Genomic DNA, 26518 nt, shown 5'->3' on the forward strand with positions numbered 1-26518 from the left:
GCTTATTGAGTGCTGGGCCAAGTATTTACATTACCACTTAGGCTGTAGATGTCAATCTTCCCATGAGGAAATTAACGTTTATAGAACTTAAATTACTCAAAGTCACTCATTTAATAAATGGCAGAGACTTGAACCCAGGTCTTTTTTTTATTTTATTACCCAAGGTCTTTAAGATGGAAGGGATGGAAATCCAACTCATAGTAGCTCAGGTGAAAAAAAGGGAAATTATTGAATTGAGTCCAGTGGTGGATTGCAGGCACAGATGGAACCAGGTGGGCCATCTCCGTATATCCCCCTGGCTTTCTTCCTACTTCTTATACAGGCTCTATGTGGTAGTAAGGATGCACACTATCAGCTTTAGACCTCCTTGAGACTTAGAGAGTTTATAACCCCAGAGGAAATTTTTCCTAATTAACTGCATAAAATTCAGTTCTATCAGTATGCTGTTTGGCCAGCTTATATACCCAGCCCTGAGGCAATCACTAGAAGTAGGGGAACAGGGCACTCTGACTTATCAGGCTCGAGTTACGGAGCTCCCACAAAACTAGTGAGGTAGGAGAAGGTCAACATCCCTTCCCTGAATCACAGGGACCAGGCAGGATTACTGCAAAGTCGGGGGAGTGATGGTTTCATAAAATAAGGGATCTAGAGCAGGCAAGTAACACTTATGATCTAGTCCTTGGTTCCCCATCTTTCTTTTCATTCAAATAATGGTGCAAATACCCCCATAATGTATGTGTAACCTAAACCCAAGTAAACTTGGCTTGATGAGTAAGAACACTTGTTATCTTCCATACCCCATAGGGTTTTGATTCCTCGCAGGTGGGGAGGCAGCACCTTCAGGACTGGTTGGTCCGGCAGTCTGTTGTCAGGAATTGGCGGCCAGGAGGGGTTTCAGAATGAAAGCCCTCTTCCTAGAGCTGACATGAACCAGTAAGGACTGCAAGACTGCAGAGTGGGGCACAGGTGAGGCTCTGGCTGCCTCCTGGACATCTTTTGGGAGCCTCTTCGCTTTGGAAGAAAGAATGCTGATAGCACATGATCTCTGTAGCAATGGGCTAAGGCTGAGGTTGCAACGAAGGGGAAATGGCCTGGCTGGATAACTGAGCTTTACCTTTTTATGGGACCAAACCCCATGTCCACCCCATGCCTTAAGAAGGGCAGCTCCCGTCTGGGATGTAAGACTTTCCTGTTTACCCTCATGAACTTCTGCCCAAACTGGCATATTCACTGCTCCCCAGGCTGTGTTCCACGCCCCCTCTGGATTCTTGCTTGCACTAGCCCCTTGCCTGAATGCTCCATCCACTCGTTCCTCCTGTGACTCACCCTTCTCAGGGCCCAGATCCAGGCCAGCCTCTGCTGTGGAGTCTTCCCCAAGGGCCCCAGCCTTCTTGGGTCACTTTCTATTTTCGACTCCAGGGGTACTTGTTTGGTTGGGAGCTGATTGTGGTATTTGCCATACAGTTTCAGGCAGGAACTTTGTTTATTGCCTTTTCAGGCAAGCTATGCCAGAATTCCCCCTTCAGAGAGCAGGTCAGGCCGGGTGACTTGCCAGACCATGTACGGGTCTGGATGAGAGGTAGACTTTGGAGCCAGCCTGGGAGCATGTTCCACACAACACAATTCTTGTGCTTGTAAAACATCCTCAGAGGATAAGAAGCATGTAAGTGAGTGATTATTTCTTTGGGATGGCTCCCATGGGACAAGAAATCCTTCAACTGCAGACTGTCAGGCACCAGGGACCCTAAGAACAGGAGCTAGGAGGAGGGAGGGAGGTGAGGGGTGAGAGCTGCCAAGGGGACACCGGACCTGAGGCCACGGGCCTGGCGGCCCTGTCACCGAAGCGGACTACAGATGCCAGCAGGGCTCTGGCCATCCGAGCGGATGCTGTGGGCACTGGTTGGCACTCACCGACTCCAGACCATCGCCACACTTCTGGTCCTTAAGCTCCGGGGGCCCCCTCCTGTGCTCCTCTCCTCTCTCAGGCCGGGTCCTCTGGGGACCTCCCTGTGCCGCTCCCCTGACACTGCTGCAGCAGGCGGCCTCTCTGCCCGGCCAACTTCTAGAGAAAGCGGGCTGTGGGGGCCACAAGGGAGGCCAGAGAAGACGGGGGTAACAGCAAATGAGGGAGAAGACGGTATCAAGCACACAAGCTTTTCCTAAGAACTTTATTTCTCAAAAAGGGGTAAGAATACAAAGTATTAAAATAATCCTCTAGTTTTTATTTTGGAGGGAAAGGACAGGCTGACAAAATAATCCATATACAACTTTCAAGCATAACTGCTGTAGCTACTGCGTCCTGGAACGTGCACCTCCTGTCTGCAGCTCCAGGGCCCAGCGGCACTGTGGGCACGCCAGCTCCCCTGAGTCCGCAGAGGCTGCGAGCACCTGGAATGCTTATTTATGCGAACTCCACACACACACACAAAAGGTCAATCCTCTCAGGGGGAACGATTCCATTTGGCGACTGTTTCTGATGAGAATCCTGAAAAGAGCTGCCCCTCTTCTAAATTCCAAACCTTTCCTTTTCAGAGATGACTATTAGTGAAAAGAAATGAAATGTGGAAAGACCTATGCGATGGCTGTAGTACCATCCAAATGCCAGGGAGACTTAACCTCACTGAGGTGATAAAAAGGTGAAAAGCAGCCATGATTTTTCCATTGCTGTTTATGTGGAGAAGCTGCATCTTTCTGTTTCTATCAGTGGAGGGAACTGGACTGGGAAGCAAAGTCCCTATGGGTAGCAATTAAGCAAAGTCCCTATCCATTACAATGATTTTCTGACTTAAAAAAAAGAAAAGAGAAAGGGTGAGCTGGAATACACACATTGGCCAGGTTGATGTTGCCAACAGCCCAGAGCAGCATGTAGGTGCACTTCCCCAAAAGGCAGAACCTGCCAGAAAGTGGGAGACAAGACCTGGCTCATCCCCTGAGATGCTTAAGACAAGTTTAACTGAAGACCTCTCAGAATATTCCCGGCTCTTCTCTCAGTGCTTTCAGTTGGTGGTTCTCTGAGGAACAGGGAGGTTCTCGTGAAGGAACTTTAAACTTCCATGCTCTGAGAAATCTGAGACCACGTGGTCCTGCCCGCGCAGCAGCCACTTGGTAGTGAGGAGGCCCTCAAGTCCTACTGGTCCCCGGGCGTGAATGCGCGATGTACTGATTCCCACTTCAGCTCCTGAGAAAAAGCACAGATGAGCATGTGGCTCTTCCCAGCCTCTGCTTCCTGTCTGCCCGCGGAACCCACTTCTCCCCATTCTCCTCACTCAGCACCGCCTTTCCCTGCCCACTTCTGACCCACCCTCCCCAGGCCAGCTCCGTTCCCCTGGCCCTGCAGATGCGCTCTCCAGCTGCTATAAATCGTGAGGAGCCCAGTTCTTCTAGTGAAACAGTATGTGGGCCTCTCTTTGGTACTTTATCTTCAGTGCACTTTGACAACATCGGAAGTGCTGTCTCTGACATCTGTTCAGTGTCTGGACTGTATACCATAATTTGACATTTGGGCATTTTTGAGATGTACAACAATTTACAAGGTTTTATCTCCCCAAACATTCTTTAAATCTAGACAGTACAGAACAGTCTCAATATGCCTTGGAATTCTCAGCATGGAGGCACTCATGAGACAGTTACTGAATACATGAATGGGTCCTGTTCATTTCCCTTCCCTCTTGCTCCAGCCTCAGAACTGGTGCTTTCCTGGGTCTGGCTCACTGTTCTACCATTCAGTGGAGGCAGGCTTCCCTTGTTCATCACAAATTTACTGAGCATATACTATGTACCAAGCACTGTGCTGGGCCCTGGGATAAAGAGGTGCATAACAGATGCAAGGCCTTGTTTTCATGGAGCTTATATTCTTACAGGCAAGGCAGCCAAAGAACAGTTGAGTCCAGAATTCCATGTGGTGATGGAGCGCAGAGAAGGGTGCTGTGGCAGAGACCAGTGGGGGGTGGGATGCCACCGGGACAGCCTCCCTGAGGAGGTGCTTTCCTGCTGCACTGTGAGCAACGAGAGGGAACCAGCTGGGGAGGACGGGTGGGGAGGTGCTGCAAGCAGACAGAAGAGCAAGCACAGAGGCCCAGCAGGGACGGCCTGGGGATGGCTGGCCAGGAGAGTGTGACCAGCGGATTCAGAGTCTGCTTTGATGGTGTAGACACCACGTGACTTTGGGCACGTTGCCTAACCATCTCTCCTGCTTCAGTTTTTTCACTTGGAAAGTAAGGACAAGAATAGAATCCACTATGTAGAACTAAGTATAATAGTGCATGTGATGCGCTTGGTACAGTGCTGGGAATATAATAAATGCTCAGAAAATATCATCTGTCACTATTATTAATGCATTCCGCAGGAACTAAACTCGACCAGAGTTTGAGTTTGTGCTCTGAGAGGGTGACGGAAAGACAGTGGAGTGGGTTTTCCCTTGGATGTGCACTGGAAAGCTGGGCACCTCAGCCCTTAAGCCTGTGCTGCTGCTGCTTCTCCGAGAACATGGGAGACAAAGACAGTGCAAGTGATGTGATAACCAAATCAAAGCCCAACATAGCGGAAACAGGAACTAAAAATAAGAGAGTCTAATGACTAAGAATAACTGAGTAAAATTCCCTTTAATAAACTTTAACAATTCAGTGAGAACTATTTCTCTAGGTACATCTAATCAAAAGTTTAGAGGAATTTTCAGTGGTTGAAATAATTCTCAGATGTGTTATAAATGCCTTATTGGAGCTCTGCATAATGTAACCCCTGAAAACCAGAGACTGTCTGAAAATTCCCTATACCACGGGCAGACGGAGATTATATTACTACTGATAGAAGGGGAGAAGGGTGTTTTTCTGAAGCTTTTTATTTCAAAGTCTGCTTTAGAAAGAAGCTTTGCACATCTGGGCTTACCTGTTTGTTTTTGATGCTGATACTTAAGCCCAACATAGGTATTAACCCCTTCTTTTGTCCTGTCCTCATGGGGAATTTGTAGCTCTGAGGCAACCTGTCTGTGTCTCTCTGCAGAAATAAGTCTGCAATGGCAGTGCTCTTGAGGGACCTTGGCGCGTACACCTGTCACAACCTGAGCATGAAGACGCGCTGTGGTCTACCTGTGCTGTGCTGGGCATGACCTAGGCTTTGGATTTGCACAAGACTGGGTCTGAATGCCAGCTGCGTGACTTCAGGTAAGGCACTTCTTTGAAACTCAGTTTCCCGATCTATGGAAAAGAGAATACAAGCACCTACCTTCTTAACATGTGAACTGCCTAGAGCTCAGGACTGCTACCTGCTCACAGTAGTTATTCTTCTTCTCTCTCATAAGCCCACCCTCCCACCCAGCATTAAAGGAAGAGAGGTGTCTCCTCCCCCGTGTTCCACAAGCGATCCTTTCTCTCCTGATCAGTCTTTCTTACCCAGTCCAAAGCGGTAGCCATCAGAGAAGCGAGTGCTGGCGTTCCAGAACACACAGGCACTATCTACGTGCTGGAGGAAGAACTCTGCTGTTTTCTCTGCAGCGTAAGTAAGAGAAGAAACAGTTAGGGGGACTCACGCAGAACATCCCTGCTCCCAGCCACTCACTGGTGACTGACGGGGGCAGGGCCCAAACTCAGAGCTTTCCCAGGTAGTAAATATGCAGACTTCTGAAAAACCTAAATGGAAAATGGCAAAGCAGCTCATCAGGCCCTGTGATGGAAAGAGTAGCTGTCTGGGGAGACTGGGCTTGGGATCCCCAGATCTTCCCTGCAGACATACCCTTGGTGCTGCACTGACCTGTTCACACTGCCTGTTTACAGGCCCTGGAGCCAGGATGCCTCAGTGAAATGGGGACTAGTAATACTACCTCGCTCACAGGGCCGTGGAGAGGACAAAATGAACTGACATCCATAGAGCAGTCAGCCCAGAGCCTGGTAAGAGCTCAGTGAATGTTAGCTGTTACTACTGGTGGTGGTGTGATTCCTCAATAAACGATCATCAGGTTCCTGGGGGGGACACACTGGCTTTCTTTGCCCCTGGGCTTCCATGCCCGACACCCAGGCATGTCTCTCAGTACACATCTGCGGAGTGAATGACTGTGGAGTAGATCTGCCCTTACCTACTTGGTGCTGTACTTCACCTCCTGGGCCTAGGTTTCCTTGGCTGTCAAACAGGTTTATTTCAATAACCTGACAGATTGTTGGATTAAATGATAGCAACTCTGACACAGAGTGCGTCCTCTTTAGAGTGGAGCTAATCATCTCTTCCCTGCCTCCTCCCACGAGGCCACTGTGACAACATCACGAGGTGACAGGCGGGAAAGCACTCAGCAGACCGGCACCAGGCATTACCAGGAGTCTATTCAGGTTAGGTTTTCCCGCAGGCCACCTAGAGCTGATAGGGGCCGGACCACCTTGGCAGTCAAGGCAGAAAAAGCGGACACCATATGCCCGAAGCATCTGTACACTGACCATTCTCAGTGACGATGACATCTGTGTGGGAGCTGCCGTACTTGTGGATGTGCTCAATGGCCTCCTGGACGCTGTCCACCACTTCAATGCACAATTCCAGGTCCCCATACTCAGTTCGCAGGGACTTCACTTCGGAAGGGCTGAAGGTCAGATAGGAGGCGAACTTGGGGCCTGCGTGAATTTTCACCTGGACAGAGGAAGTCCGGGGCGACAATATAAACACAGCAGAAATACGCAAGCTCACACTTCCTCCCCCAGGATCACGAGCAAGATGAGCCACGAGATGATGAGCCCGTGGCTGCTGTGGCCCGCACAGCTCAGCTAGTCCCTGCCTCCTCTGGAAGGGAGCCTCCCACCCCGCGGGTGCTCTGCTTTTGAAAATGCTGACTGGCCACCTGCCAGCGGTGGGCCCTCAGTAATACTGGAGCAGGGATTTACACAGGGAGCCTTTGAATGTTAAGAACACGCAAGGCATTTAACGGGCTAGTGACATAAGCCCTTGACTGCTGGCATTTATTAAAAGGAACACTTGACTGTAAAACTCAATTCCTGCATATGAGACCTAGACACTGACTCATATGGGAAGAGGTAGGTGCCATGCATGCACCTCTGCTCCCTCACCTAGAGAAGTCCTAGGTGCACTCTAGTGGGAAACAATACTTGGCTGGTAACCCCTTCAAGCTAGGGCTCCTGGTCAGACCTCAGACTCTGTCAGTCTCGTCCCATCTCTAGGTCCAGCTCAGCTCCAGACTCTGGGGCTAATCCTGCTCCTGGCTGGAGGAATTTAAGGGTCCTGAGGCTGTCACTGAGGGCCCCAGACACAAGCCTGGTCCCCTGCAGGCCTTGTTCTCTGAGGCAGCTGTCCCCAGGGCAGCATTCATGCCTTGGCTCTCTGGGACCAAGCTCTTATCTTTGCCCAAGTTATAACAAGTGTTCCTGGGGCCCTGTGTGGCTTCTTACCTGGGATCCAAATTCCTCGAGGCCTGGGGACACACCATGTTCCTCAAGGGCCAGAATCCCACCCCTGAGCCCAGCTCTGTGCAAGTCACTCTGCTGGCTGCTCCCTACAGCACAAAGGCGCTGCCTGAAGTACACACGGACTCATTTTGATTTGAGGAACTTCAAGGTGATCCTCATGATGACTGAGGATGTTGTGGGTTGTCTCAATCAGAACTGGGAGTTTTATCCCTGGCTAAGACAGCTTTCCTCCTGTCCAGTCCATCTAGTGTGGTGTTTGGCGTATACAGGGGCCCAGTCAACAGGCCTTTAGTGTAAAGTAAGGCCCCAAACATGAATGATCGTGTTAGTTTGTGGGTGCATTTTCACTTTCAAATATATATAATCCCTTCAGGTTCTCCCCGGAAGCACACCATTTGTAAGCTGACTGGAGCCTTCCTTTCTAGCAAGAAGCGTGGAGGCGATGAGGTGCATGCTCAGGGTAAAGCGCCCAAGGCCAGCAGTCACTTTCTGTCCTGCCAGTGTATGCTGCTGGGCTAGCTTATATAATTCTGAAAGGGCACCGTGCCATCAAATATTAAAGCTTAAAATGCATCCTGACAGCAAATTTAAGACTGTCCATTTTTGCCTAAAGAGCATCTGTTTTCCTGCAGTGAAGAATTTAGGATAAAGCCTACATTCACATTTGAAACCTACTGGTACTGGTTGTTGATAACCTTAGTGACAAGGTAAAAAAACAATCCAAGGAGGACACTGTACAAACTGCTGACTCCTAAAAAATCAATGTATTAAGTACATTAATACTTATAATCAGACATTTGTGGAGGGGCAGATGCCTATGCATTTTTGGTTTGGAAACATTTCTGCACAATCTTTTCAAATCATACCCAAATAGGAATGTGTTCTTAGAAAAACAAACTTTATAAACTATAACACCTGAATAAAAGGTTGCCAGAAATAGTCCATTCAGTGAGCTGCCATGTGATCCATATTATCTTTGGCCCCTCTTAGCACTTAGCACATTCCACTTTGCCATGGGGCTACCTGTGTACGGGTTTCTTCCATGTGCCGGACTGTCAGAAGGCAGGGGCACGGCTTACTCATCTCTGTGTACTTAGCGCAGCACTTTGTACATAGCAGATGCTCAAAAATATTACTCCTTAAATTGCTGTAAATGGCATGGCAGCTGCTCCCGGTCTAACCCTACAGGTTTCTAAGTCTCCAAATGGAAGACAGAAAGTGACAGACAAGTCCTGTGGACTTGTTTTACCTGCTCTACTCTCAGCATATCAATGATCTGGTCAAATAATGGTGTTCTCAGCAGATCTCGGTGGATTAACAGGGTCTCCAAAGCATTACAGGCAGCTGGGTATTCACATTTAGAGTCTCTCACTGAAAGAAAGAGGACAAAGCATTTTCTGACAACATTTTGTCACACAGAATCTGACAAATATTTTGCCTGAATAAAGCAGGGGACCCTATCCAGCTCACCTAGTCTGGTGACTTTATCGACACTGGCCTCTGAGTCCACGTACATGTGGCAGATGCCTTCACTGTGCCCCATCACTGGAATCCCCTTTGCAGCTTTCTGGATGTTTCTGACCAGCTGTGAAGAACCACGTGGAATGATCAGATCTATCATTTTGTCGAGGCGGCAAAGATCTTCCACCTCCTCTCTGGTATTCACCTGAAGAGGCAGAGAATAAAGATAAAGATGACATCTTCCGACCAAACAAAATATCAAAGCAGCAGCATCTCTTTTACAGATAATGTCTGCCCCTCCTGAGAACTCAATCAGGCACTGGGAAAACTTACTCCAAAAACAAGACAGAGTTCCTGATCACGGGAATCCAAAGGACATCCAGCAAGTGCTGAGCAAGCACTACACAGCATGTAGGGCACAGTCCTGCCCTCAAAGCGCTCACAGTCTAATGGAGAAGACAGGACTAGGACACAACTTGCCGTAACTCAGGGAAGATAATTTTCAAAATGCCAGAAGAGGGGCCAAGTGCTACCCCTGCAGGCTGGAGCTGGTACAGATGATACCAGGCCACGAGGACGACGGAAGGAAGCAGCTGTTCTGCGTTTCCAAATCACAGCTTTAATGACTTGATGGGCCTTGCGAAGGAGCCACAGTTCTCCCCAGTTCTGCTGCTGACAACCTCTACCCTAGGATGCTGTTGGACAGACTAAAGTGCTTGTGTTGGATGCAGAGATTATGGGCCTTTTTTTTTCTCCTCTTGATTTTTAATTTCCCCCCAGATGGTCATGTTACTTACAATAGAAATAAAAATGTACATGTACAGGGATGTTTCAAGCAACTTTATTCTACATAGTCAAAAGAAATAAATTCTGAGAACAGCCCAAATGTTCATCAACAGAAGAAAGGATAAACTGCAGGACACATATGTAAGGGGAACACTGCACGGCAACAGAAGGAGAAAACCGCTTGGATGCAGCAATGTGGGTGGGTCTCACGGACAGAATGATGAACAACAGATATAACACAGAAGAGTGTCCTGTGTAGGATTCCACTTCCACGAAGTTCAAGAATAAGCAAAGAAACTGAACATGTAGGAAGTAAACAGAAGTGGCTGCCTGGGGGTGGGGGCGGGGTCAGGGCAGCCTGACTACAGGGGCAGAGGAGCCTCCTGGGGGCTGGGAAGGCCCTGGCCTCACTGGCTGGTGGTTATGTGTGCATGTTCTATATATGCGGACAAAAGCCGGGTGGTTCACGTGAGCCTTGCATGCTTTACTGTGTGTGTTATACACCAATAGCAAGAAGGGCTGGGAGGAAACCTGTCCAGTTAAGCTATGATGCAATACAGCTGGCATTTGGGTCCCTAAAACATGTACTTTTTCCACCGACTACGCTGCCATAAGAAAAGGCCTGATTCTTGTCAGTGAGCACCAGACACTATCCCTGCAGCCAACAGGATCCAGGAACGTGGGGCGAGTGGGCCTCAATGGTGAGAGGAGGATGTGGAGCTAACCCAGGCCCACACCTAAATCTACCATAGATGGTGTGATTTTAGGTGAGTTAGTTACCTGTGAGCCTGTATTTCCCATCTATGAAATACATCTAACAATAAATGGAATTTCCTCATAGGGTTGCTGTGAGGATTACATGAGATCAGGATGGAAAGCGCTTTGCCCCCAGGAAGCACACAGTAACTTGTAGCTAATCCTACTTAGTTCAGAAACACCATTTGGCAGTTAAGGAGAGTGAAACAATGGAAAAATAATGGCCGTAATAGTAGCAGTGAAAATAGCATGCTCATACATACATATCTCATCTGACTTGCCCTAAATCACTCTGTGAATGTGCAGAGCCCAGGCCTTACATCTAGCTTTGGTATTTGCTGCCCTGTGACCCAGCAACAGGCACTCTTGTAAATCAATAGTGCCACAACACAGCTGTAGGAGAGTGGCCTTTGCCCCTGAAGACCCATCTCGTTTGCACTGTCCAAAGTCAGCACTCACACAGGACCTGCCGCTGCTCCAGTCAGGCCTCCCTGGAGAAGTGACTTGGGTTTCATGGCCTAAGCTTTGCTTCAGACAGCTAAAGACCTTACCCGGCTGGTTGGGTCCTGACCTGGCTTATTGCCAGGAACTTACCAGCTGTACAGCTTCCTTGACTCCATGGATGGAGAGTGCCTCCTGGGTCAGGAGGTGAAGGATCCGGTTGCTCTGTGAGGCTTCCTTCCCTCCTTTGAGTAACAAGCCATTACCACTTGCAATGGCCAAGGCCGCCACCTGCAGATCCAAAGGGGGAGTGGTGGGCCAAAGAGACAGCGTGACGAACTGACAGCACGTTACCATCACCGAGCACAGTGTGAAGCACTTTATAGGGCCTGACCTGTTTAATCCTTATAACATTCCAGTGAATTAAATTCCTGTTTTATCCTCCACTTTACAGAGAAGGACATTGAAGACCAGAGAAGTTACCAAAGTCACACAGCCTGTAAGTGGGAGGGCTGAGAACCAAACCACGGAATCTTAGGAACTTAACCAAAAGCTTCCTTAGCACCATTAACAAAGTTACCGGAGTTAGGTGGTCAGTCACATGCCCCCCTCACCCCCACCCTCAACCTTGGCCATGGTGGAGATCAGGGTTCTCAGCTACCTTCTCACGCAGGAGCTCGCTCCACCTGACTCAGGCTGGGGCTGGGCGGGTGGCCACATCCTACTCTGGCCCTGTAATTGTTCCAAGAGCTCCAAATGCCTGTCCTGAGAACCTGGGGAAGATCAGAGCTCCTGCCAGCCTCTGGACAGCTGCGGCAGAGGCTGCTCCAAAGGCGTACAAGCCTGTCTGGGGAAGAAAAGTAGGTCATCCAGGAGGAGGGTTAATCACCCTCTTAGGGCAAAGAGCTAATGACACTGACCTGGTCGTCCAAGGCCTCCAGTTAACCTTCTGAATGCTCTTGGGATGAATGAGAACTTTCCCATTTGTATAATGTAGTGGAAGAAACACTATTAAATAATCTTGCCTAAACTAGTCTACAGACTAGTGGTTCTTAATCAATTGTTTGCTTTTACTGCTCATGGGCCCCTTATAAAAGTTATGTAAACTTTCTCCAGATAAATGCACAAACACACAAAATTCTGGAGACAACTTCCAGGAGTCATGGATTCTGTGATGCCATTCAGGGTTAAAACCTCAAGTGAGGAGCTTAGCTGCAGCTGGCTAAAGAAGAAATCTTCCTTCTTGTGAAGTATCAGCTTGTTACTAGCAGAGAAACTGCACAGACCCATTCCTACTAGCAGATAAAGAGTTTTCACTGGGGCATTTCTGTGAACAGGTATGCAGTCAGAAGGGGGCGGTGTGCCAGCACGGGCTGGGGCTGAGGCTAGCCCTCAATGGCATGGGTATTCCGTGGTGAAGGAGCTGGTTTTAAGCAGTGTCAGGGGAGTATCCTCCACAAAGTGTTCTGAACCACCATGCTCACCTATGCACTATAGTAAAGAGGTGTTGGGTTTTTGTTTTTAGATAGAATTTCTCTTTGAGACTTTGGGCTAGAGCAAAGTAACAGCTGGTATTATACTACTGGACAGTCCAGGGGGAAAGAGTCCTAGACATGTGGGAGTGTTTGGGGCAGCAAGGGAGGCCACCTTCTAAGGTCACCTTGTTCATCAGGGCATGGCTGCTTGGTGAGACCTTTTAACACATAGTTTCTCAACATTAGCCCATGATATGTCAAATTCCTTAAAGAGGGTTGCATTCTTGTTTCCACAACTACTGAAAGTTCCTTTTCCTGAGAGATGTACCCACAGGAGGCCATCTGTGATGCTGATAATAAACGGCCTTTTTGACATGGACAAAGCCATCTATTATGAATGACCCTGCAGGACTGGCAGGGACTCTGCAGTCAGGCAAAAAGTGCCCCAGTGAGTGAAGATACATGGAAATGCATTCCTGTGTCATGGCACAAGAGATTCATCTGGGCTCAAGGCCCAGCTCTGCCCTTACAAGTGTGATAAGAATATTACCAATTTCTGTAAGCCTCAGTTTCTTCAACTGTAAAATGGACATATGAATACCTACTTTAGAATTACTGGAAGAATAACATGAATTACCTTAAGAACAACCTGAGAATCAAGCCTCAAACATTACCTTTGGGGAATAAAAAAAAAAAAGTAAGATTTTTCTCACCAAAACAAGAAAAAGAAAATCTTTGGGAGATTTATTGTAAGTCCTGAAAATATATTCTTCATCCACTTCCCTCACTCCAGTGGGCAGGCGTTAGTCACATACCTGGGGTAAACAGTCAGGGCGAGATTCAAAGATGACCAGCAGAACTCCAATTGGGACAGTCACTTGTTCTAGTTCCAAGTTTTTGGCAATTCGGGTCCGGCGCAGAACGCGCCCCACGCTGTCCTGTGAGGAGACTGCAATCTGCCGCAGACCAATGGCCAGGCTGTTCAATTTAGACGTGGAGAGGCTCAAACGTTTCAGCAGAGGAGCTGCAAGTCTCCCTGAAGAAGTGTGAGGAATGCACGATAAAGTAATAGATCTGGGCAGGCAACAGCTGTTTTACTGAACACATGGCACTGTGTTAGGAAAAGATAAGGAATTGAAGGGGTCTGGGGAAGACAATGACATGCCATTTATACAACTTCTCTCAGGGGGCTGTTTAGCAGTGTATATCATCATGTAAAGATGATACACCAATACCCTTTGTGACAGCAATTTCAGTTCCAGAAATTTATCATTTACATGAATAAACTTGCATGTAATAAGGGTACTTGTCACAGCATTTTTTTTAACAGTAAGAAACTAAATTCTACCTAAAAACTCAGACAATGGGCTACAATGCAGTCATCATAAATAACATATATGTGCTGACATGGAAAGCTATCCAGGATATAGTTTGAAAATGGCAAACTACAAAACAGAATTACAGTATGACACTATTTATCAAATATTGCATATATACACATGCGCAGGGAATGTCTGGAAGGTACCAAGAATAGTGATGTGCATTATTTTAATTTTTTATAGCAAGTGAGTTATTTTTATAATCAGAAGCAGTAAAGATGTTTTCTTTTGAAATAAAAACAAATAGAATTACAGTAAGTGCATATACAGAATCGTCTTTAAATTAAATACAACAGTACACATGGTGTGATTCTCTTTCTACACACACACACACACACACACACACACACACACACACACACACACACACACACACACATTCACATACATAGATGTATATGTACTCAGGAAAGCTATTTGGAATCACATATCACAAGTCCTAAGTACAGTAATTGTTGAGAAGAGATGGTGAAAATTTTTCTCTTTTTTGTATCATCACACCCACGAAGATAAAATAATAATGTTTCTCCTTTGGAAGGTAGGAACCAACCTTATATTAAGAAAAAAATTAAATAATCATTCTTATTCTTATATTTCTTATATTAAGAAAAAAATTAAATCACCAATGATATCAATTAATTAATGTTCTTTATTTTTCTACATGTGTTAAAAAGTTTTAAACATAGTGCATGTTAAACATGTTAAAGTTTTTCACTTCACAACACATGTATGTTTTTCCAGGTTGCAAAAATTATTTTTAATTCATACTAAGTGTTCCACTGAGTTGATGCAGCTCAGTGCACTTAACCACACCTATGTTACTAGACAGACTGTTTCAAGTTTTCAGTGTGATAAATAATCCTGCTCTAAGAATCTTTACATGCAAAGTCATTTTTCTCTTATTGAAATATTTTCTTAGAATAAATTTCCTGATATAGGTTTACCAAATCAAAGGGGATTACTATGCTCGTGTATATGCAGGACTTCATTCTCAAACCACTGTGTGTCCTTGTGAATTTCCAAAGAGATGTAACTAGGATCAGAAGTCAGTTTGTCAACTAGTTATGTATCCTTGAATGAAAAATTTAACCTCTGTGTGTCTTAATCCTTTTACTTTAAAGAATTGGGTGACATCATAGATTTCTTCCATTTCTGAAAATCTATTTTATTATTTTCTAATACTGCAAAAATTCAAAAGACGAGATGTAAACTTTAAAGGAAGTTCCAAAGCATTAGCTCAAAGAAGTTTTAAGGAATGAAAGGAATGTTGATGAGCCTGGCAAGGCATCTTTGAAGGGAATACCACTAATTTGGATGCTTAATTTAAGGAACATTTATTGAAAAGGAAATTCAAAACCCCATTAAATTAGCCTCCATTTTTTAGGGTGGGAAAGACAGAGTTAGGAAAAGGGAGAGAATCCCTGACTCTGTCTATTTAGGTGTTTGTGCATGAGTTCAGTCGTTTCACTCTAATACCCTTAGCATCTCAAGGGCATTTCTAGATGGCACCTGCTGCTGACTCTGGGCAGACTACACACTGGTTAATTTACTAGGAGATAAGCTATCTTTTATCACAGGGTGCACAAACTACTTCTACAACTATTTTATATGCATAGTCCATATAGGTTTGAATCCTGGATCTGTCCCAGGCCACTTGGTTTTAGGTATGTGACAATTTCTCCATGCTTCCGTTTCTTCTTGTGTAAACAGTGATAGTAAGTAGTAGCTACATCAAAGGTACGATGTTATAAAGATAAAATGAGACCATATCTGTAAAGCCCTGAGCACAGTGCCTGGCAACAGAGAAAGACCTCAATAAATGTTAGCTGATATTAGCTGAATGTCTATCAAGTAGTGGGGTCCTCAATCTTTCTCATTTTTGTCCTGAAACTGCCATAGTAGCCATGGCTTGTGTCCTGTGCGGCATGGAAAAGCTTCTTAGGAGGATGTACTAGGCAATTTGGGAAAGGGGTGGAGGTAGTGGGTATAGTTTGAGGAAGCCCAACAAATGCTAGCCGATTACCCTCAGTAAAATGATGCATAATGTACAATTTCTTCTACAACTACCTTGTCTTTGGGCACACTATCATATAAGAATCACCAGCAAAACAAAGACAAAAACCGAAACAAAACCCTCCATACCACTGACTCCCAATCTCCTGGTCCCTTACCCTCTGCCTCTTCCAAGTCTTTTTTGTTGGCTAAGAGGATCTCATCACGCTGGTCTGTCAACAGGTCAGCCAGCTGATAGATAATCTCTGCTCTCTAGGAAGAAAGGTAAACCGTTAAACAAGCAAGCAAATATGTTAATCCAAGAAGAATGTACACCACACTTTAACTGTATTCTCTGGAGTGTGCCAGGCCTCAATCCTAAATCTAAGGTCACTGTTGATGGAAATCTCCTTACTTCGTATCACTCGTTCCCACCACTGTATCCCTCATTTTTCCTTCCTCTCACTACTAATTTTCACCTATTTCTTCTTACTTTTCTTCCTCTTTTACTACTCCTGATTATTAGGATTAATGAACCATAGCCCAGCATTGGGGGAAGAGCATGACAAATCACACCATTTGCCCAGGAGACAGCACTGCAAAGCAGCATGATATGTACAGCTCCACATATTTAATATCACTAGCTGTATAGTTTTTTTCCCAAGTAAGTTTTTGTTCTAATTTTTCTTTTTTGACAATGATTTATTTAAGGAATTCAGTCAAAGCAGAAAAACCTTGTCCTGTATGGTTGAGGAGACCCCAATCCTTACCCATGTAAATCAGGGAATGTGGTAAATCAGTATGGCAGCTACTGAAGGAGTAAAGGGAAGTGGTTTAAGAGAAACAAGCCCATCTCTTCCTTTGCTCTCCTTTCTCTGCTTGAGGTTATTTTTAATTCTCTTCTCCTTCTCCAGGAGTTCTCCCCTTTAGACACCTGTACACATCACTCTCAAATCCACCCTTAACAGTACCTCCCCCGGAAAGCCAGTCCCTCAATTCCACCTGAGCTCCTTGCATTTCCAGACTCGTGATCTGCTGCTTCAACTGACTCATTCACTGTGGACAGGGAAGGGCTGTGACTAGGGAGCAGGCTCTTGAGCGTCCACCTAAGGGGCAGGTCAGGTGATTTGGACGGGCTGGGATAAGGAATTTCCCCACATTTCCTGCCCAGTATGTGGCAGGATTAGGGAGCCTCCCTGGTCTTATCATTTTCATAATGTTTTTGATCAAAACATTACAGCAAAGAAAAGTTGCCTTAGGCCTCAGCCTATGAAATGCAAAAGGAAAAGAAAAAAGGCAGAGCAAATCCGAATCAGACTTATAACTTGGATAACTATGCTAAGGGGCCAAGGAATAAAGGGGGAGACAGCAGGCCTGATGTGCACTAAACCTCACAGCACAAGTCACTCTGGAAACAAACTGTCAGCTGGGTTATTACCTGCTCTGGTTCCAAGGTGGCCAACATCCTTCCTCCTGAGCGAGCCATTTCTCCCTGCTGCTCAACAGTAGGGCCTGCAAGAACAATGGCAAACACCAGGTCCTGGGCAGCTTTGCTCCCTCTCACTCTCCTGGCACAAGCACAGGCTCATCACATGCACAGAACAGATGCCTAGGGTCTTGGTGTGCCTGTCTCACACAGAGATCACTCTGACCAATAAAATGGCAAAAGAATATACCAGATTAACTCAGGCTTATTACAGGAAACTTGTCTGTATTTCTGGGGTACACAATATAATTATGTCTTCTGGAGTTCTTTTCAATTTCACTTTGGCTTATGTTTTCTAATGTGTTTGCATTTCTGAATGTAGATTATAAAGCAATTCTATCTTCATGAACACTTGAGAGCACATTCTCTATCTTATGCATCTTTGTACCTTTACTGTTTATTAGTATGTGGCCTCCAGCATGGGCCTAGTATATGTTTCTTGAGAAAATGGATAATTATATTCTTTAATTTGGTGATTTTAGAGAGAATAGGAGGCCTAGTTAGGCAGGTTAGATAAATTTTACAAAAGCAAAACAAAATCCAATTTTGCAGATAGCGTCAAAACAAATACTGTATTTCGTACTATTGGCACATCAATTTTGTGACCTCTGTGCTCAGGAGAGCTCAGTCTTCAGTCCTACCTAGGTCATGGCATCACCAACTATCATCCACAGACCATGTGACTCTATGGAGACTACTTACCTGCAGGTTTTACCTCGGAAAAGAAGGTGCCAACTTTCTTTCCCTCCACGATGTCAGTGATCACGTGCCCAGACACCTTCGGGTGGGTCCCATTGGCAATGACCACAGAAGTGCCACCTTGCAAAGCCCAAAGGGCTGCTTTCACCTGATGGGAGAGGTCAGATCCAAACCTCTGCAGGGTCTAGTCACCCACACTTTAAACTTGTAAACAGATATAAAACACAATGTGATACTGAACAATTTAAGTACATGCAGGAATGTTTTGAATAGCTTAAAAGCTCTGAAAACATGCTTGGCCTGGACACTATCCAGCCCGACTTTGGCATGTGTTGCCTAAATATGAACCAACCTGCCCTTTGTGCTCAGCATGTTCTAAGACTCTCTAGAAACTGGGACTCAAAACGTCTAATTTGACTTACTGTGCCTCAGCTTAGTGCCCAGCTTGGTGCTGGACCAGAGTCTGACCCTGAGTTCTTTCAGCTTTTCTAAGTGGGACTCTTGTCCTCTTCACTGCTGTTGATGTGTGTGATGCTGTACCTTAAGGGTACAACTTCTTAGAACAATTAATTTTTCAAAGATTTCATCAAGAAATATTTGAGCTGATAACATTATGAAAATAAATAGACTCTGCCCTTGAATTTATAGTATGAACACACTATGTATTAATAAAAGGAATACATACTAAATATGTATCAGCTAAAGGTACACAATATGCATTAAACCTGTATTTAGAGATGTGCATATTTAAATGTGTATATGCCTAGTATCTGAGCCATTAGCCCCCCAAATAATTACAAAATTAAAAAGGAAAAAATACTGTTTTGGTTTTTTAATTGTTTTAGGCATAAAGGCACCAGATTCTTACCTTGGCTTCCATGCCACCCATCCCCACTCTCGACTTGGTTCCAAATGTCACAGATTGCTGATCTCCAGGATAAAATATGTCAATAAGCTTTGCATCATCTGACCCCGGGGGGCTGTCAAAGAGGCCTACAAAGTTGATAAGAGTGGACAATACTGAAGGAAGTGAGTACCCTCCAAGCCAGACTCCCCTCCCCCAGGCACCACAAACCACTTTGTACTTGACTTATTCGGCTGATTCTGTTGTTCTACCAGCTCTAACCAGGAAAGAGAACAAAGGATCTGTGGAGTTTCCCCACAGTGAAAAACAGCTCCTAGAGGGATCACCTTAAGCACTTCTATAACCTGGCTTAATAAATGAATGTTTGCCAGCATCAGAGTTTGGCCGTTATCCTTGGCCCAAAATTGATTAGCTCTGCTCATAGTCCACTGCAAAGTTGTCCTCACCTCTACCATTGCTACTTATGATGCTGAACATTAAGGATGTAACTGAAAAAGATGAGTGGCTACTGCAGAAATAGCACAGCAGCCATATACTGTTTCATGTGACTATTTCCAAGTGGGATGAAAAGTGAAACAGGTTCTCATTAACTCTTGCAGAGGTCCTGTTTGAAACAGTCAGTAATCAAACTCCCCATGTTATGGGTAAGCCATTGTGAAGGTTAGGCTGAGTCAGCAGGAGAGCACATGACTCTCGGCATTCAGTCTGGGTTTATTACCACAAAGCCTACGTTCCTTCTGTAACTGAGCAGAGTGACATGAAATAAGAGTTAAATGAAATATAATATGCATACAATCCAAGATTAAAAACCCTCACAATTTGCTTGGAAAAAGAGCAAGTCAGAGCCCTGGAAGCAGAAAAGTAGGGACTGAGAAAATGGAGTCGTGTCAAGGCAAGTCAACAGAGACAGGGGGTAGATTAGAGGTTGCCTAGGGCCGTAGAGTTCGGGGAGAATGAGGAGTGACTTCTAACAGATATGGGATTTCTTAGTGGGTGAATAAAATGTTCTAAAATTGTGGTGAGGGTTGAACAATGTATATGAATATTTTAAAAATCACTGAACTGTAAACTTTAAATAGGTGAATTACATTGTATGTGAGTATCTTCATGAAGCTATTATACAAAAAACAAAACTAAAATGCCTGGAAATAACAGCATTTCAGCATTCAAGCCACATCTCCCAGACTCCCCCACCTTTTTTAGAGCCACAAAAAACTCCCTGTAGACCATATGGCTCAGAAAATAATGGTCCATAGCAAAAAAAAAAATCAGAATGGCTCAAATGAAGAGGGGAACTCATGTGCTCACACATGTAATGTTTAAAACAAAGGCTGGATAAAAGGGAAAGACATCATTTCATACCTTCTACATCTGAAAGCACAATCAAAAGGTCAGTTTTCATTTCCACAGCTAGACGGGCAGCCAGGCTATCATTATCTTTAACACTAATAACCTGGAATGCAGGTAAAAAGTTGTGAGTGAGCAAGCTATGTAGTTCAAAAAGGTCACAGAAGCACTCGGCTCAGCTCTGGCAGGCCACAGTAATGACCCTGAGCATGAGGATGACAGCTCTCACAGACCCCTCCGCAGAATGCCATGCTTACTGCCAACCCCCTTTCCAAACATGCAGCCTTCCACCCACTGACAGACACAAGCCATGCTCATAGCACCTCCAGACCCATTGGAGCACCTCACGCTGTTTAACCCCGACTTCAGAAGGGCCTCTGCAGCCACTGCTCCATGATGTCAGCTCCTCTCCCCATTTCTCCTTCTTGTTTGTTAAACTTCCCGTGTTAGTACATGCAGCATAGCACGGCGTTAGTGTCTCCAGCATGCTTAACCCTTAAGAATAGTTTACCCACATTTACCCCCTGGAGATCACTATTGGGTTCAGCTGGGGGGACAACAGCATCATTTGTGTTGACAATGGGGACAATGTTCATTCGGAGGAGCTCATGAAGTGTGCCATTGAGGTTCCGGCGTTTCTGCTCATCGTGGAAATCCAAGTTGGTCACCAAAATCTAAAGGGATTCAACAGAAAATGCAAGAGGGAGGAAAACGATGAACTTCCCAGGAATAGCATACGAAAGATGCTAAGAGTAGAGGAGCAAAACTGCAGGCTTCTGAGAATCCCAGACAGATGGAATGGCACCTACATCCTTGGATGCTTACCCAATTCCTTTAGAGATGGGAAAAAGGTTAGAATCACTTGGAAGATTTACTTAGGATGCTTACAACTTCTTGCAAAAGTACTTTAATCCTCAGAGAGCTACCAAATCTCTTACTTTACAAAATTAAGAAAGGAATGTATCAATTTTGGAGGGATACACTTTGGGAAGTGAAAAGTGTCCATTCTGAAGTATCTCTGTGTCCTGGCATCTGATTCAGGGTCTGGCTGTAGTAGGTGCTGAAACGTTTGGTGAATGAGTGAATGGTTTACACTGTTTAGAAAAGTGTTTTAGACAAAATGGAATAGGGCTGCTTTACTGTTCTTGCTCTGCAGCCAGCCACTACTGGAGTTAGCAAAGCTGTGTCTGAGAATGTGGGCTTAGTTCTGGAAGGCTTATGGAGGTGAGTCTTTGATCACAAACTGAAAGAAGGGCTGGACATGACTTAGTTCAGGGGAGGGATGGGTGCCAGGGCTGGTCAACAGCTCTGCCACTGTGCTTGCCTGCTTGTATTAGGCCATATAGTCAGCAGGGGAGAAGGTAAATGGGGGCGAGAGCAAGAAACTAAATGGTAACAAACCCTGAAGCTCATGAATAAAAGTTTCAGCGAAATCCTTATGACACTTAATAAAGAGGGTTCTTGCAACACATGGCAGGCTGGAGAAAGAAGTTCAAGGAAGGTACTGAAACAAAGTGGGAATGCTTAAGCCCTGAACTAGGGTCTGGTTACGGCAACTGAGAAGATAACAGCAGCCTTGGTATATAAAATGTGGGTGATAAAGACAAAATAGTAACATGCCTAAGGGAAATAATTCACTCACTCATTCAATAAAAAACTTATGCAGTACACATCTGAAATGCCAGGCCCCGAACCAGCTGCTGGGAAGAAGAAGAATGCTGTTGACTGGGGGAAGACGAAGTGGGGCACATTCTTGTACGGGTGGCTCATGAACTCCTTTTCAGGAAAGTTTAGTCCTGTAGGAAGCAGGACTGGGTCAGGGGTGAACATACAGATTCCAGTCACAGGGGTGAAAGATCAAACAATAAAAGTAAACACATGTGTTAGGAGAGGCAAGAAGGAATAAAGGCCAGTGAAAATACCTGTTGCTCAAACAGTTTAACAAGTAAGAAGTAGGAGTCAAGAGCCCTAAGCAAGAAAAGTATGAGCTTGGAGAAGACCAATCAGTTAAGATGAAAATCAGTTTCATGTCTACAAATAAAAAATGAGACACTGTGCTTGTTTAAGTCTTTAGTCTGACAAACAACTTACTGGAGATTTCCAAAGGCGCTGATAATGTTCTTCAAAACAGGATTACTTAAGAAAACATGGAGCCACAGATAAGGTGCAAAGGGCAAAGAGTTCTTGTAGGTCAGACCACCAAAGGCAAAGGAGTGCGAGAGGGGCCCGTGGGGAGATGCCTGTGGCACCCGGGGGCGGAGCTCCTTCAGCCAATGCTAATGGGAACAGAGGTTGATGTGCAGTGACTTTTCATGCTACTTCCCTTAGAACAAACAAACCAAAGAACTGCAAAAAGCATCATACCTGAGGAAAAAGCAAAACAAAAACATAGTTCCTGGACCTTAGTTTCCTCAGTTGGCTTCAGGCACTTTAAAAAAAATTAAAGACTCAGAGTGTCACTGAGTTGTGGAGAAGAAGACAGCTCATAATAAAGAGTGACAGAAATAGAGATTTCTACTGTATTTATGCTAACAGGAAAAAAACCCTACAATCACAGAGAGTGGGGTCTCCAGCCACGGGCAGCAGGTGGGCGAGCCCATGCCCTTCTGTTTCAGTTCCCTTATTCAAGGACACGCTGCCCAAATCCAGAACATACCAGGGATAGTGCTGTGAAAACGATGGAGACACAGGAAATGAAAGAGCAAAACCTGGCGGGATGTATATATAACAACAGCACCTGCGGGAAATAAGACCTGTGTAATGGCAGGACTAGAGGCAACGAGAGAGTTTGAAAATAACCTGGGGAGTGAGGTTTCTCCAGTTGTCTTGTGAAGTGGCTGTTCAGTTGTTTTGTGATATATAGACAGATGTTCCTACTTAGTGTATAGCTGTATAGATGATTAAAACTGCAATTGAAAAAATACTCTGAAAAAGTAAGTAAAAAATAACGGGGAAAGAAGAGTCTAGAACATTCAGGGGCAGCCACATAAAATGTTTAAGTGCCATGAGGACTCAACCATGACTGATTTCTTTTTTAAATTAAGGTATCATTGATATACAATCTTATGAAGGTTTCACATGAGCAACATTGTGGTTACTACATTCACCCATATTATCAAGCCCCCCCTATGCACTGCAATCACTGTCCATCAGCATAGTAAGAGGCTATAGTCACTACTTGCCTTCTCTGTGCTATACTGCCTTCCCCATGACCCCCCTTTAGATGTGCTACTCATAATGTCCCTTAATCCCCTTCTCCCTCCCTCCCCACCCACCCTCTCCAACCCCTTCTCTTTAGAAACTGCTAGTTCCTTCTTGGAGTCTGTCAGTCTGCTGCTGTTTTGTTCCTTCAGTTTTGTTTTGTTGTTATACTCCACAAATGAGGGAAATCATTTGGAACTTGTCTTTCTCCACCTGGCTGATTTTTTTCACCACAGTATCCCCAATGTCGAACATACTCCTTGGTACACCAGAGGTGTTCAGTACAGCTTTGCTGAATGAACGAAAACCAACCAACCACAAGAATTTCTCCTCCCCTTCAATGCTTTGTAGATCATCTATTCTATAAAGCAACCAGGTACAAAGAGAAGCAAGCCACCTGAAGTCAAAGCCACCAATGAAATAAAGACATCTAAATTTGTTGTTTGCAGGAGTGTAAACACCTGTAGCAGTCCTAGGAGTTATTAGTTTAATAATAAGAGCTGGTACTGAAAATGTACTGTGTACCAGCTACTATATTAAGTGCTTTTCATATATTCCTCATTGAACTTTTCCAACATCCCCAAGATAGGCAGATGAGGCCACTGAAGCACAGGAGGGTTAGACCTAAAGACTTTCTCCTGATCTCCCAACTAACAGTGGTGAACACTGTATCCTGGTATTCTGGCCCCAGAGCCCAGCTCCTAATCCCTTTGCTCCACAGGGCCCACATCCCTTGCAAAGGTCAGCCTCTCACCTGGGCAGCACAGATGCTGTACTGAGTAAACATGGCCTCGTACAAGGCCATCAGCCCACTCTGCCCGGCGGCTGCACAGGCTCGTGCTTCTAAGACTGGAATTGCCTGTAACACACCAATTGACAAGATGTGGTTGGAATGAGGGAAGGGGGCCCAAGGACCCCGTTACAGGGGGTGGGGAAGCAGCACTCACCATCTCTTTGAGCTGGTTCTGCCCCGAGTGCAGGGCCTGCCGCACGCTCTGAGACAGAAGGATCTCATGGCGCAAGCGTTGCTTGCCAAAGGCAACGGCTCCACTGGTCACCAGCATCATCTCTCGGCCTTGATTCTGTAGCACTGACACCTAACATTGAGGAAGGAGAAGGCTCCACAGGTCACTGTACATCCATGTCCTCTCTTCACGAGAGACTCAGGTAGGGCGGACAACTGAGTGGGCCCCAGATGCGTGACCCAAATTTATGGACCAGCACCAGGCTGGTTCTGGAAGAATCAAACACCTTGTTTGGTAAAAATATGAATTCCTACATGCTACCTCAAATATGATAAGTAAATAGCAGATAGCAATCAGAAGTTTTTAATAAGGGGATTTTGGTTTGCATCCACAGGACTTGGTGTTGGGAGTCTGCAATGCAGAAGGCATCATTAACTATTTGGTGGCCTTGGCACACAATTTGTGTATCAAAGGCAGGACAGATGTGTGTCTCTTTCCCTTAATTTACTACTTTTCAGAGTAACAAGTAATTCATTAGCACCCTCCTGAATGCCCAGTGAGCATTCTAAAGTATCATTATGAATTCATGGATTTAAACATATTTCATGTGTTTAAATTTATTGCACTAAATATCTTTATTGATGCTCAAATCTTCTTATTGTTGGCCAGTGGAAGCCACTTTAAGTTGGCTCCTGAGTCTGTCTAACATGATCAGATGCTTTGGACAAAACAATCAACTCTATATGTTGCCCTGATGTGGAAAGCCCTTCCAGGAGGTCCATGTGGATCCCTAGAGGGGAGTTGGCGACCTAAGCAAATCACTACAAGTCTCCCCACTGTTTTCAACAGGTTTATCCTCAGCTCAAAATTTTCAATCTGCTTTCAAGCTTGGACCCCAATTCCTCTATGTGACTTCAAAGCCTTGCCTAATGGAAAGATCCTTTTATTTCTCATTCTCCCTGATGAGAACACCACTTCTTTCAAGATCACCTCCTCCCTGGCCCATCAGCATGACATACTCCTTCCTGTGTCCTCATCTGGAACTCATTCATAGAGCCTTCGCTTCCAAGCACAAGTCCGGGGCACCACCCCCACTGCGTATGCAGCAGCAGCATGGAACACTCTCCCTCTGATGGCTCATAGAGGCCCAGGCTGAGCCCCAGCTCTCCCAGGAAGCCTCCAGGCTTTCCCGTCTCTGGACCCATCAGTCACTGCCATTGGGGCCCACTCATTTGGTTATTTACTGTGTGAACAATCACCTAATTATTTTGGGAATCTCAGTTCTGGATCCCCAAGGACAGAGATAGCAGTTAGATGTCTGACAAGCTCCTCATAATGTAGCCCTTTGATAAATACTTGTTAAACTGAATTGATCTGATGTACCCAATCTGGAAGGCAGATTTGATAAAACTGCCTGTTACAGAATCTATAAGAAAATTCTATCAAGTTCCAGGTTAGTAGTCTCCTAATAGCAACTCCTCAGAAAAACTGCTTTTTAAGAACTGAGAATATGGTTATGGAGGACAGAGTTGAGTAACAGCTAGTATGGAAAAGATGGACCATTTACCTCCACCTCCATGATGCCTGGATGTCAGGTCTTTGACTCTTGGTCAGGGGTTGGCAAACTGTGACCTAGAGGTCAAATATGACCTGCACTTTTTATAAATGGTTTTACTGGAGCACTGCCATGTTCATTTGTTTACATACTGTCTACGGTTGCTTTTGTCTTACAATGGTGGAGATGAGTAGTTGAGACAGAGACTGTATGGCCTACAAAGCCTCAAATATTTGTACCTGGCCTTTTATAGAAAAAGGTAGCTGATACTTGCTTTCGGCAAAACAAGGGTAGTGGGATTTGTGATGTGACAGTTAAACTCTAAAACTCTCATGGTGACCCCCAAGGTTTCTTTACTGATAGTCTGCAATCCGCCTGGCTTAACCGCATGGCCAGTGGGGCATAAAATCCCCACTGAAACTTCTGCTTCAAGCCCTTCCAAAGCCAAGATTTCTTGCATAGACCTTTAGGTGATTCAATCTGGAAACAGAGTATGGGCCTTGTGCAAATAAAGACCTGTGCAGAGGCTGTCTCTCAGACCCCATGCTTGCTTTCACTCTGTCTCCTGCTGCTTTGTACGCATGGGTCTTCCCCACGTGCCACAGTCTGGTGAGTCCTTTCAACTACCTGAACTTGGAAATCTTTGCAGTGACAACTCATATTTATTTCAAGATTAATGGGCTAATTAAAAAAACAGAGTCCAACAAAACAGG

General features: G+C 45.2%; 1 protein-coding gene across 4 annotated transcripts in view; it reads right to left on the reverse strand.

The window, feature by feature from the left end:
- Positions 1 to 2140: 2140 nt before the first annotated feature.
- The window catches only part of ALDH18A1 (aldehyde dehydrogenase 18 family member A1), a 37322-nt gene continuing 12944 nt past the window's right edge, over positions 2141 to 26518 (reverse strand). For 3 of the 4 annotated variants that reach the window (XM_036886446.2, XM_057506165.1, XM_036886448.2), the window contains 15 exons: positions 24233 to 24382; positions 24040 to 24144; positions 20600 to 20758; positions 20100 to 20190; positions 18741 to 18865; positions 17876 to 18020; positions 17126 to 17199; positions 15867 to 15960; positions 13132 to 13352; positions 10995 to 11132; positions 8868 to 9063; positions 8647 to 8768; positions 6420 to 6606; positions 5388 to 5483; positions 2141 to 3178 (listed from right to left, as the gene is read on the reverse strand). In XM_036886446.2, the coding sequence (XP_036742341.1) occupies positions 2997 to 3178; positions 5388 to 5483; positions 6420 to 6606; positions 8647 to 8768; positions 8868 to 9063; positions 10995 to 11132; positions 13132 to 13352; positions 15867 to 15960; positions 17126 to 17199; positions 17876 to 18020; positions 18741 to 18865; positions 20100 to 20190; positions 20600 to 20758; positions 24040 to 24144; positions 24233 to 24382 (2085 nt within the window). In that variant the 3' untranslated portion in view covers positions 2141 to 2996. The remainder of the gene's footprint in view (positions 3179 to 5387; positions 5484 to 6419; positions 6607 to 8646; positions 8769 to 8867; positions 9064 to 10994; positions 11133 to 13131; positions 13353 to 15866; positions 15961 to 17125; positions 17200 to 17875; positions 18021 to 18740; positions 18866 to 20099; positions 20191 to 20599; positions 20759 to 24039; positions 24145 to 24232; positions 24383 to 26518) is intronic. The other variant, XM_036886451.2, reaches the window with a different exon arrangement.

The sequence above is a fragment of the Manis pentadactyla genome, chromosome 8, assembly GCF_030020395.1.
Source record: "Manis pentadactyla isolate mManPen7 chromosome 8, mManPen7.hap1, whole genome shotgun sequence".
NCBI classification, from domain to species: domain Eukaryota; kingdom Metazoa; phylum Chordata; class Mammalia; order Pholidota; family Manidae; genus Manis; species Manis pentadactyla.